Raw genomic sequence first — 13,228 nt, 5'->3', positions numbered from 1 at the left:
TGTGTGTGTGTGTGTGTGTGTGTGTGTGTGTGTGTGTGTGTGTGTGTGTGTGTGTGTGTGTGTGTGTGTGTGTGTGTGTGTGTGTGTGTGTGCGTGTGCGTGTGCACCTGTGTGCTGTTTGGATCTCCCTGCTGTCAGTTAATGCAGCAATTTATGTAAGTTGGTCTGCTGTAGAAGATATATTTATACACAACTGTGACAATCAACAACATACAGAGCCATAAAAATTATGGAATAAAGCTGTTAAATATCCACCATGTGATAAGTGTCCCTGGCTGAGGCTGTTGTCCTGCTGTGCTTCAATATGAACAGTGTTATGTCAATATCACTTTGTTCCACATCCAACCAGGTTGGTTAATGAATAATAAACTTATCAAACCTCTAAATCAAAGTCACACCTGCCCATAACAGAAAAAACAGCTGAACAATATATAGTTGATGCAGTACTGCCTCGTGCAAAATCTTAGGCTTGACTTTATTTTAAAAAAAGGGAAAAAGAAATCGAGCATACACCAAAGACACTATGCTGTTGCTTCTTCAAGTAATACTTTATTTTCATACTTGTCGATTACCCACCTAGGCAAGTTTGATCCAGAGACTGAAATAAAAATGTTATTTTCACCAAAAAAGCTATCACCTACCACCTATCCCGGTGTCGCCAACCGAACGGTCCCCCCCTAAAAATCAGTCCACCTTTTGTGTTTATTTGTCTGTCTGTCTGTTAGCAGGATTACATATAAGCTACTGCATGGATTTTGAAGAATTTTTCCCCACAGATACATGGTGCCCAAGTTCGGTCCTCGAGATCTACCTTCCTGACACTCTTAGTTGTCTTCCTGCTCCAACACACCTGAATCCAATGAAAGACTCATTAGCAGGCTTTTAATGAACCTTTAATGAGCCCAGGAAGACAACTAAGAGTGTCAGGAAGGTAGATCTCGAGGACCGAACTTGGACACCCCTGCATGGAAGAACATTCAGTGTTAGAGGTGATCCAGTGTCGCCGACCGAGCGGTCCCCCCTACCTTCACCACTGCGCATGTGTCATTAGCCGCGGTTCACTGATTAAAACCTTGTTTCTGCTTCAAACTGCACTCCAGTCATCATCTATCTCAGCGACAGATAACTAAAGCTTTTGTACAACAATCCTTTCCGCATAAATTCAGCACTATTTCAACATAAAAGACAGATGAAGTGATCAGAGCGCCGTGGCTAAATGAACTGCTAGCTGATGCGTTCACTGTGTGTCGGTCATTTCAAAGTGTCAGAATTTTGCAGAGTTTCTGCTTAAAATGGCCTGGTTTCTGCTTAAAACTGGCTTTAGAATGATTTAAGAGGTTTGATCTTTATCATCTGATGGTTAATAATCCCATGAAAACATTTGATTGCTTTGGGTGAAGAGACTCCGTCTCAGATGTGCTGCTGTGGTCTGAAATGACACATGCGCAGATGCAAACGGCGGACTGATTTTTATGGATGGACCGTTCGGTCTGTGACACCGGATTGCAGAAAACTGCTAGGGTGCAACTGAAGCTGCCTTAAAAAGAGACAACTGTTATTACTGCTACTTCTACTACTACTACTGCTACGACTACTAAAGTGCTCAATAGCCTATATCACTGCCTGTATGTCAAAGTCTACATGAATCACATTTGGCTCAATTATGAGGTGGCAATTGGACAGGAGAGGGACATATATGCACACACACACACACAGAGTTGTCTCTCAGTATATAGATTTTTATTACATTTTATATGCAGTGCAAAACTATATTATATGTACTATTAAATCACTTTTCCTTTTAATGGGGTCTTATACACAACTGTTATAATCATCAAGAACATACAGAGCCATAAAAAGCTATGGAATGAAGCTGTTAATTATCCACCATGTGATAAGTGTCCCTGGCTATGGCTGCTGTCCTGATGTGCTTCTCTGTGTACAGTGTTATGTCAATATCACTTTGATCCACGTCCAACCAGGTTGGTTAATGAATAATAAACTTGTCAAAGCTCTAAGTCGAAGTCATGCCCGAAGTCATTCAAACGCCTCATACACCTGTTGCTACCAGCTATTTGCACACACCAGCGGCTGGAAGACAGAGAATCGCTGTGTGAGCCCATCAAACCATCTCGCGGCAGGTGTCGGCCAAATACCAGGTGACACATATGAACATCTAAAACGGCTCGCATGGCACTTAGAAAATGTGTAGCCATTCACAGTCTTGGCGCGACAACAGACTGCAGACAGTCACTGTCGTACTCGCAGTGAAATTTGTCTAAGTGCCCCATGAGTGTGGCTTTGGTGTGTGCGCTGAACTGACAGGAGGTGTGGCTATGACAGAAGTGGCAGTGGAGATCTGTTATTCTGGACATCCTAGCCGGACAGTACTGTGTTTGGATGGTCATGGACTAACAACTGACCACTGTGACGCATGTGTTGTCTGTTTGCTGTCATCAAGTGGACAAAAAAAGAAACATATATCACTGTGGCGACAGGCTGCAGCAAGCGAGGGCAACCGGCTGTGGTCCAGCACGGGATGATTTTGCTCTAATCCTTCGCTGTCAAAGCACAAAGAGAGGAAAAAAAGAGGAATCAGCCAGAGCGTTGACTAATGACATGAGTTTTCTATTGACAGGAGCTCCACTTTACGCTCCATTCACAGCCTTATAGGGAGAAACGATCAACAGTTATGATAAATCTGACTTCAGAAATCGACTCTACATATCTGGATTGACCTAAGCACAATTTTTCACATCTTATATGTAAATAACAGTGGAGACGTCAGCCAGAGAATGGACAGTGATTACAAGCTCAGAGCATGCATTTTCCACAGTGCTTCGACCTTTCAAGATCCGCTGGGTGGGGGGGGCTTTTATACAGCTCGACCCTATCTAGTAAATCTGTGACACTGACTCTGTCTCCTCAGTGTGACGTTTGTCTTCACGGGATGTCAATTTCGCTTAATAGACGAGTGTAAAAGCTTTAACAGCAACAAACTGTTAAAGCTTTTTCTTTCAATTAAACTGTGTTGAACTGTCCACTCATTGGCCACTTTATAGGTACACCTGTTCAATTGCTTTTTTACACAAGTGTCTAATCAGCCAGTCACATGGCAGCAACTCAGTGCATTTTGATATTTAGAGGTGGTGAAGACGACTTGCTGAAGTTCAAACCAAGCATCAGAATGGGGAAGAAAGGGGATTTAAGTGACTTGGAACGGGGCATGGTTATTGGTGCAGGCGGGCTCATGTGAGTATTTCAGAAACTGCTGATCTACTGGGATTTTCATGCACAACCACCTCTAGGGTTTACAGAGAATGGTCCAAAAAAGATGAGATATCCAGTGAGCGGTAGTTGCATGGATGAAAATGCCTTGTTAATGTCAGAGGTGAGAGGAGAATGGACAGATTGGTTGAATGGGTGACTGCATGGTCCTATCATGTCAATATGGAACAAAATCTCTGAGGAATGTTTCCAAGACCTTGTTGAATCTATGCCACGAAGAATTAAGGCAGTTCTGAAGGCAAAAGGGGATCCAACCCAGGATGAGCAAAATGTACCTAATAAAGTGGCCGGTAAGCTGAATTGAATTGAAATTGAAATTGAGCTGTTTTTGCAGCAAAATTGTATGACACTCTCAATATTTATTTAAATAATACAACATTATCAGAAAAAAAAAAAGAGTATGGTGTTTGCAATATTTAAATGAGCCTTTTGGATGAGATTTGAAGCACACAAAAGGATGTCATTGATTTTTATGACCACAAGATGTCAGGGGTTTCTGCATATTTTTGAAGGAACAAATGTCAGAGGTCTTGTTCAGTTAAACAATACTTGTAAAACACTGTAATTCAAAATCATCAAATAACCTCCGAGTTGAGTTTCTGAGCTGCAAATAAGATGAATATCCACATACATATAGAGCAAACGGTTTAGTAACTGGTAGCATTTCATAATCCCATGACACAGTTTAAGTGGAATATTCTAATATTGCTAATGCAGTTACTCCTGCAGTCGATTCGTCATGCCAAGTGCAATGAAGAGCTTCTGGCGAAATGCAGGTACCCGCTCCTTCTGGACGGGCCAGTGGAGGATGCAGCTTGGACGTAACATTCCTCTGCGAAGGTAAAGTGAGCGAAACAGTCTGCTGTCGTGCACATCCTGCAGAAAAACCAGGACCACAGAGTCCCTGCTGGCTTCGATGACCTGGTGAAGGGCGTGGTGGGCTTTAAATCTGGAAGTGGAGTGAGGAAGAAGACTTTAAAAAGTCACACATCATTACTAAAACTTTGCTCAACAAAACAAGCTGTAAACTTTGCTCATACTTTGTAAAACTTACAGTCTACACCAGGAGTCATTTACAAGATTTTCAGTGATGACGAACAAGATTTTTCGTGAATTTCTCATATTGTCCACAATAGATGCCAGTTGTGACATCCCAGGAACTGAATCCCGGTCTTCCAAACAAAATCTGCAGTTGTCCTCTTCTAAGGGGATGAGCCTTCTCTCTACCCAGCTGGCGTCTTCCTCTGCATGTATGATATAAGCGTCATACTGAAACTCTCTGCCTTCTTCAGCTTTGGCATCACTGAATCCTAAGGTACGACTGACCACAATGTTCCAAAAAAACTGAATTCGCCAGCCATGGAAGCGCACCAGAAGTGCAATTACAATCACAGTAGTAACAACCGTGCTGCTCAGCACATAAAGAGCCCAAAACGGGGCCATGTCTTTGCAAGATAGTGTGTCAAATTCCATGACTGAGTGGTTAAAGTAAGCGAGGGGAGTGTTGCATATATACTGGTGTTTGAGACCAGGAGCTATGGTGGTTTTTGTGTGATTCAACCAAGTCACAAACCATAAGATGCTCTCACAGGTACAGTCAAATGGATTTCTGTCCATGGCAAGCAAGCTGAGGTTGGCCAGAGGTTGTGCAAACACTGTTGGCCTCACAGTGGTAATCAGGTTCTTCTGTAAACGTAAAAGCTGGAGCGAGAGCAAATCATCGAAAACAGTGTCCATAAGTGTATTCAGAAGATTGTTGGCAAGGCTTAATTCATGCAAGTTTGTCAAACCTCTTAGAGCTTCCAGCGGGATCTCATCCAGCCCGTTATTATCCAAGTCCAGAATTGACAATCTCTGAACCCCTCTTAGAAACAGGACTGGTCCACCGAGGTTGGCTCTCTTCCACATCCGGGCTAAGTTATTGTGCTGAAGCCTCAGTGTCTTGAGGTTTGTGAGTCCATCCAGCATATCTGGTCGGATGTTGGCAATGTTATTGTTACTGAGATCCAGGATGGTGAGATTCACCAGGGGCTTGAATGGAGAAGGTTCCAGGTACAAGGTTGTCCCTGACAAGCTTTTTCCCAATGTCAGCACCTGAAGATTGGGCACATTGATAAATGATTTGAAGCTTAGCTCAATTGTCTGGTGATTATTGGAAAGATTAATCACTTGAACTTGGCTGAGGCCATCAAACTCTTTCCCTGTAAGAGTTTGCCTGATAAAGTTAAAATCTAGAAAAAGATGGGTGAGGTTCTTCAAACTGGAGAAGGCTCCGGGGCCAATGTTTGTTATTGCTGTGCCTGTGAGAATAAGCTTTCGGAGAGGCGATCCAGCAAGCGAGGCTAAAGTCTTGTTGGTGATGTTTCGGAGTGATGCATAGCTGCTCCAGCTTATATCAAGTTCTTGAAGGCTTGTCAAGCCTGTGAAGGTCTGTTCTGTGAGTTCACGAACAGCCGTTCTCTGTAATACTAAAGTCTCCAGCGCACCCAATGGTTGGAAGGAGAAATCGTCAATAATTGGAGTTGAAGAGGTCCGACTCTTCACCAGGGCCTTCCTCAGGTTGAGTTTTGTCAAACATTTCAGCCCCTGAAATGTGTCCTTGTTCAAATGCTTGATGTTGTTGTCCACCAACGTTAGATTCCGCAGCGTGGGCAACCACTGAAAAGAGCCTTCCTCGATTTTACCCATGCTATTGTCCGATAGATCCAAAAAGGTTAAATTTGTGTTTTCAAGCCCTTTAAAGGTTGATTTTGTGAGTGTCACCAGCTTCACTTTCTGAAGAGACAAAGATCTGATGGCCGTGTCTGAGAGCTCTGAGCAGAGTTTGGAAATCACCAAAGTGCCAAGATTGTTCCCATCTACGATCAAAGTGTTCAAGCTCGAAATAGGCTGTAAGCAACCAGGCTCCACCTGCAAAATAATAACAAAAATAAATAAATAAATAATAAAAAGGAAAAGGTCTGACGTTGAAACAAAAAAGGGAAGTGTAACAGATAACTGAAACAGAGCCTCACATATAGTGTCTATGTCTAGAAACTGTTCCTTTTTTTTGACATTCCATTTCCTGTTTCTTGTTAAGGTTCTTACCGTTTTCAGAGACACTGATGTCAGGTCGAGGACTTGCAGAAAAGACTGGTTAAGGAAGAAAAAGTCATCTTTCTTTAGAGTGGTGATGCTATTGAACGACAATCTGAGGGTCACCAAGCTGGGGAGTTGGGGTTGAGTGCCGAGCTTGGCCGACCGTAGGTTGTTTTTGGAAACATCAAGAAACTGTAAACTCTGTGGAAAGAGAATGAACAAATATAAGTTGAAATATTGAGTTACCGTGCAAATTAACAATTCTAGTAAGAGGAAAGCATTAAGATTAGTCCTAAAAAGAAAGTTGTACCCAAAATATTTAAGTATTTTAAATATTGACTAAACTAGGTCAGTGCCCGTAGGAAGTTTGTATTCCCATAAAAATTGGGAGCTTATAATATCTACTTCAATATAATATTTTATTCAGCTTATGTATTTAATGAAACGTTGTACAATTGTGGGAAAATATAATATTTTATTCATCTTATGTACTTACTGAAATGTTTTACAAATAGTGGGAAATTTGTTGGCGTTATCAAAGAATGGATGCCTCCTCAGTGTTGTCAAGTTGAACTCATTCATAAGGAACACTGACAGTATGCCTTTCACAGTAAAAGTATTTGTTGGGATGCTGGCATTAAATGTTTTATTGTGACATGGTGCGAGCAACATGAACTATCTGATGTTGTTAAATTTGCTAGTAACGTCAGTGAGCTGCCATCTTGTAAGTTTGAATGTTACAATGTTAATCAAAATAAAGGTTTCATAATAAAGGTTTTGAAAACTAATTCCTAAAATTTTCATAATAAAGGATGCACATCATCGTGCTATGAGGCCAATTAGACAAATAGAGAGATATGCGAGCCATATACACACACAGACGTGTCTTGCTTTCTCGATAGATATGTTAGTATAATAGTCAATATTTGGTTAAATATTTAAGCATCTGTCTATAGGGCCTATTATTTAGATTCTGAAATCAAAATATTGACCTAAATAAAACTGGCTAAAATGGAAACTACACATGTTAATATTTAATTTTAACTTAACCAGTTTGAGATCAAGACCTATTCTGCAAAAGAGACCTGGACAATTCTAAAGTGTCCAATTCACCTAACTTGCATGTCTTTTAAATGTGGGAGGAAAGCGGAGCACCCGGAGGAAAGCCACGCAAACACGGGGAGAACATGCAAACTCCACACAGAAAGACCACAGGTGGGAATTGAACCCATGACCTTCTTGCTGTGAGGCAACAGTGCTAACCACTAAGTCACCGAGCTGCCAGTGAACGTGTACAAAATAAAAGCCCTTAAAAGGACATTGTTGCTAAATATTTTGGTAGACATTTAAACATGTACCACATCTTTTTTTAAACTTGAAATATTTTGGGGAAAATATTTAGTTTAACGAGGTCTTTTAGGCACATCCAACAGGGAGGAGGCCCCTGGTAAGACCCGAGACATGCTGGAGGGATTACATTTCCCAGTTGACTTGGGAATGCCTAGGCATCTCGTTGGAAGAGTTAGAGGATTTGGCCGATGATATGGAAGTGTGGGATGAGCTGCTTGAGCTCCTGCTGCCGCGACTTGGACCCGGATAGACGCAAAAAAATAAATGTGGATGAATGAATGAATTTACTTTAATATTTAGCAAAATTTCTGCAGAAGGTGCACAATGAGAAACCCAAATCCTGAGCTAAATGTTACAGTAATGTGCAAATTAACCATGCTAGTAGGGTGTCACTACAAAATATTAAAATGTATAATAAATGTTTGAGTAAATATTACATATTTGGCTAAATATTCAACCAGATATTTTGCTATGTACGTAGCTTTAAAAACCTAAACATTTAGCTACGCATTTTTATATATAAGAAATACTTTAGGAAATATTAAATATGTAACAGAGTATTTAGCTTATCGAAACTAAATGTTTTACAAGTACATAAGTAAATATTTTACTAGATACTGACTACTTACTGTAGTTATATGTTTTGTATAAAAGCTCACTAAATATTTAGCACCTTTAAACACAAAGGTTTTTGTAAATCAAAGTCACAAACACGAACTTTACTTACCTTCAGAATTTTAAGAAAAAAATATTTTTCAGCCTAAATGTGATAAGTGAGTTACAGTCCTGAAGGCTGAATTTTTTTGCAGCGATAATGTCTAAATATGGAAGAATTTAAGCGTTAATTTGCATATGAATTTATTTCTAAATGACACAGCGTTGATGGCTCCTGTACCGTTAGTGCAGAGAAAAGCTCTCCTTGGATTTTCAGCCTGTTACCAGCCATATTTAACCACGTCAGATGGACACAGTGGATCAGATCCTCACGCTGCAGCAAATGCACTTCATTGTGTTCCATATTGAGCATCTGCAGCAAAGCCAGCCTCAGGCACAAACCTTCCTCCAGCCTGGTGATACTGTTGAAGCCAGCATCAAGGTGGAGGAGTCCTGTGTATGGAGCCAGTGAGACAGGAGCCAGAGCCACCAGTCTGTTGTGAGACATGTCCAGGCTGGTGATGTTACTGGGAAGGTTTGCAGGAACTTCGTTCAGACTGAGGTGGCTGCAGTCAGCTCTGTTGTCCTCCACGTTACATGCTGTTTTCTTCTGGGAGGCTACCCAGTGGCACGGTGAAGACAAAAAGCAGCACATGATGATGACCCCCGGGAGGAGAAGGAGTCGAGGCCCACGTATCGCTTCATAAAACTGAAAAGAAAAAAGTTTGAAAGTTTTAAATAAAGTACAGCATTGGGTCAAGTATAACAAGTGGCACTTTAGGATCCCCCCAGAAATTTGTCATGCTGTACAGGGAAAACCTGGCACATTTTAGGGTTGATGGCAAGGTGCAGTGAAACTGTTCTGGTGGCCCATCACCTTACAAAGACACTTTGGGCCCCTTGCTTGACAATCTGTGGTGCAGAATCTATAACACATGGCACGTAGTGGCACAAGTGGATTTGGCACATATCCAAGTCCACTTTGATATGAATGAATGAATGAATGAATTTATTCAGTACACACAGACTCAAAATAGCAATGAAAACTTATAAAGAAAACAATTTAACAACGTACCCATGTGCCCAAAAGGGTGTAGGCAGAAGAAAAAGCTTATACATGCCCACCCCTTTAACCAAACAAAATAAAAATGTATACATATGCATATAAACAATCATATATATATATATATATATATAATATATATATATGTATATGTATGTACATTTTTTAAAAAATTCTTCACAATTCTTTAAATTCCAACCCATTCCACAAACTGAAATCCTCATAGTTTTGCTCCAAACACCATCTTTGTTTTTTTAAGTTTAACATTGCTCTTTAATTATCACACCACCCCATCACAAAACTCATCTTCAACCACTTACTCAAATTAAGGGTCACATGGGGGCTAGAGCCTATCCCAGTAGTCATAGGGCGTGAGGCGCGGTACACCCTGAACAGGACACCAGTCTGTCACCGGGCCACATATAGACAGACAAACACATGCACAGCTACAGACTATTTAATGTTTCCAATCCACCTAACCCACATGTCTTTGGATGTGGGAGGAAGCCGGAGCACCCAGAGAGGACCCACACAAACACAGGGAGAACACGCAAACTCCACACAGAAAGGCCACAGGTGAGAATTGATCCCATGACCTTCTTGCTGTGAGGCAACAGTGCTAACCACTAAACCACCATGCTGCCCCAACACAAAACATCTATTAATATTGCCTGGAAATAAACTATTTTTTGCTTTATACATAATCTGTGCTGTTTTAAATGTAACTATATCCCCAGATTTCAGTGCATGCAGCCTCAAAATCAGTGTGTTTGCATGCTTCCTGTACCCCACATTATGCACTTCATACAGCTTATCGCTCTTTTTTTTTTTTTCTTTTTTTGTACTATGTATGTGTAAAAGTTTCTCATCCATTTGTCTCTATTAAATGTCAAGTTGTTTTACCATTTTCTTCTCAGGCCCCGTGCTTCCTTTATTAAGTGACTCGTTTATCAGACATGACATATGATTAATCAGATGGTGCATTGTTGTTGCTGTAACCATGTATGGTTCCTGGCAGCAAACAGAGGGGTCATGTCATACTAACTTTGGGATGGGGGGAATCCCTTTTATCAAACAGGTACTTCCTGACACCTTTTATTTTGAGGATCCAGTCATGCAAACATGATTTGCACGTGATATTGTGGCAGGAATGTCTGAAAGCGCGTCGACCCAACAGCACTATTACTGGGAGAATCCCAACATGTGCATGTAACGATGGTTATAGCAGAGCTTCCAGCATCATGTAATATTCCGATTGTCTGACTACACTGTACTAAGAGTGAAACCAGTGCAGCCTTCTTAGGAATTAAACATACAGAAAGACGGTTCTTACCAGGTCCAGATCACACATAATGCCTGTTGCAGGTTGATGCCAAATCAGTTTTTGTCTTTTTCATCCAGACACAACAGCCTCACGTTGTTTCTTCATGCATGAAGGCGAATATCTCCCTTTGAGTTATTGTGCGGCACCAAAACCAGGAAATGAAACTAGAAAATCTGGTTTCATTTCTTTGTCTGCACATGGACATGCTGGAGGATTAACCCTTTTGCAGGATGCAGTCTTTGTTAGATAAAATGCACATGCACAAAAGGGTCACTTGGCTATTATACAACCCCTGGCAAAAATTATGGAATCACCGGCCTCAGAGGATGTTCATTCATTTGTTTAATTTTGTAGAAAAAAGCAGATCACAGACATGACACAAAACTAAAGTCATTTCAAATGGCAACTTTCTGGCTTTAAGAAACACTATAAGAAATCAGGAAAAATAATTGTGGCAGTCAGTAACGGTTACTTTTTTAGACCAAGCAGAGGGAAAAAAATATGGACTCACTCAATTCTGAGGAAAAAATTATGGAATCACCCTGTAAATTTTCATCCCCAAAACTAACACCTGCATCAAATCAGATCTACTTGTTAGTCTGCATCTAAAAAGGAGTGATCACACCTTGGAGAGCTGTTGCACCAAGTGGACTGACATGAATCATGGCTCCAACACGAGAGATGTCAATTGAAACAAAGGAGAGGATTATCAAACTCTTAAAAGAGGGTAAATCATCACGCAATGTTGCAAAAGATGTTGGTTGTTCACAGTCAGCTGTGTCTAAACTCTGGACCAAATACAAACAACATGGGAAAGTTGTTAAAGGCAAACATACTGGTAGACCAAGGAAGACATCAAAGCGTCAAGACAGAAAACTTAAAGCAATATGTCTCAAAAATCGAAAATGCACAACAAAACAAATGAGGAACGAATAGGAGGAAACTGGAGTCAACGTCTGTGACAGAACTGTAAGAAACCGCCTAAAAGAAATGGGATTTACATACAGAAAAGCTAAACGAAAGCCATCATTAACACCTAAACAGAAAAAAACAAGGCTACAGTGGGCTAAGGAAAAGCAATCGTGGACTGTGGATGACTGGATGAAAGTCATATTCAGTGATGAATCTCGAATCTGCATTGGGCAAGGTGATGATGCTGGAACTTTTGTTTGGTGCCGTTCCAATGAGATTTATAAAGATGACTGCCTGAAGAGAACATGTAAATTTCCACAGTCATTGATGATATGGGGCTGCATGTCAGGTAAAGGCACTGGGGAGATGGCTGTCATTACATCATCAATAAATGCACAAGTTTACGTTGATATTTTGGACACTTTTCTTATCCCATCAATTGAAAGGATGTTTGGGGATGATGAAATCATTTTTCAAGATGATAATGCACCTTGCCATAGAGCAAAAACTGTGAAAACATTCCTTGCAAAAAGACACATAGGGTCAATGTCATGGCCTGCAAATAGTCCGGATCTTAATCCAATTGAAAATCTTTGGTGGAAGTTGAAGAAAATGGTCCATGACAAGGCTCCAACCTGCAAAGCTGATCTGGCAACAGCAATCAGAGAAAGTTGGAGCCAGATTGATGAAGAGTACTGTTTGTCACTCATTAAGTCCATGCCTCAGAGACCGCAAGCATCTATAAAAGCCAGAGGTGGTGCAACAAAATACTAGTGATGTTGTTATGTGTCGGACGCGGGCGGAGGACCGACCAGCGTTTGAAGTAAGACCCAGTATAAAATAAGCAGAGCACGGTACAAAGGATAACTGAATTTAATAACATAACAGTGATGTGATAAATACAAACAAATGAGTGCGCGGTCTGGCGAGGTGGAGATACGGTGCGCTCCTAGCAGCACAAACGGTCCAGAGCCAGAAACAGTTCGGACCCAAGGACCCCGCCGACACCCCCCAGGTAGCCGCGACAAACCGAGTCTGTGAAAGAAGAAACCATTATGTGAGTCCACACTCCACACACAGAGAGACCACTCAAAGGTGTACATAACAGCAAACACTTCCTGGCTTAATCACTAATCAGCTTCCCACCCTGCAGGCATGGAACACCCAGTTCACATTCTCAACTGCAGTGGAAGCTGATTAAACGACTAACATAACAGCTCAATATAATAAGGTGTGAGGGACACCACATTTACTGACTGTACTTATGTTAGTCACAAAACCTAACGTACCTCAGGAAGTGTGCTGACGAGCGTGAGACCTCACCCCCTCCTCTTTCACAGACCATGGCATCAAACCTGGACGGTCTCTGCATCCATGATGAGATGGCTCTCAAGACGACGATCTCACCCGTCTGGTCACAAGGTCGGGTCTCTGGCAAATACACACTGTGTACTCCAGACTTAAATGCCACCATGCTCCAATCCGTGTAGATGCACCACAGCTGTGAGTCCTGACGAGCTGCACATGATCAGCCTCAGGTGATCAGGGTGAGGTCCTGA

The 13,228-nt window shown here is 41.4% G+C and overlaps 1 protein-coding gene across 1 annotated transcript; it reads right to left on the bottom strand.

Moving 5' to 3' along the window:
- Window positions 1–3,550: 3,550 nt before the first annotated feature.
- tlr3 (toll-like receptor 3) lies at window positions 3,551–10,903 on the bottom strand. The gene is made up of 5 exons (XM_034188760.1): window positions 10,767–10,903; window positions 8,612–9,079; window positions 6,376–6,567; window positions 4,343–6,198; window positions 3,551–4,237 (listed from the first exon to the last, which is right to left on the bottom strand). Exons 1-5 carry the CDS (start codon window positions 10,782–10,784, stop codon window positions 4,006–4,008), a joined length of 2,766 nt encoding a protein of 921 aa, XP_034044651.1. The 5' UTR covers window positions 10,785–10,903; the 3' UTR covers window positions 3,551–4,005.
- Window positions 10,904–13,228: the final 2,325 nt, after the last annotated feature.

The sequence above is a fragment of the Thalassophryne amazonica genome, chromosome 15 (genome assembly GCF_902500255.1).
Source record: "Thalassophryne amazonica chromosome 15, fThaAma1.1, whole genome shotgun sequence".
NCBI classification, from domain to species: domain Eukaryota; kingdom Metazoa; phylum Chordata; class Actinopteri; order Batrachoidiformes; family Batrachoididae; genus Thalassophryne; species Thalassophryne amazonica.
The sequence above is the reverse complement of the archived record's forward strand: the minus strand, read 5'-3'. Positions and strand labels throughout refer to the sequence as shown.

Bases quoted from the DNA above. Each gene is read 5' to 3' on its own strand.
- tlr3 (XM_034188760.1), bottom strand. The intron at 6,568-8,611 runs GTACAGGAGCCA...CTCTTTCCACAG, and splicing joins AGCTTTTCTCTGCACTAACG to AGTTTACAGTTTCTTGATGT. The intron at 6,199-6,375 runs GTAAGAACCTTA...ATTATTTTGCAG, and splicing joins CATCAGTGTCTCTGAAAACG to GTGGAGCCTGGTTGCTTACA.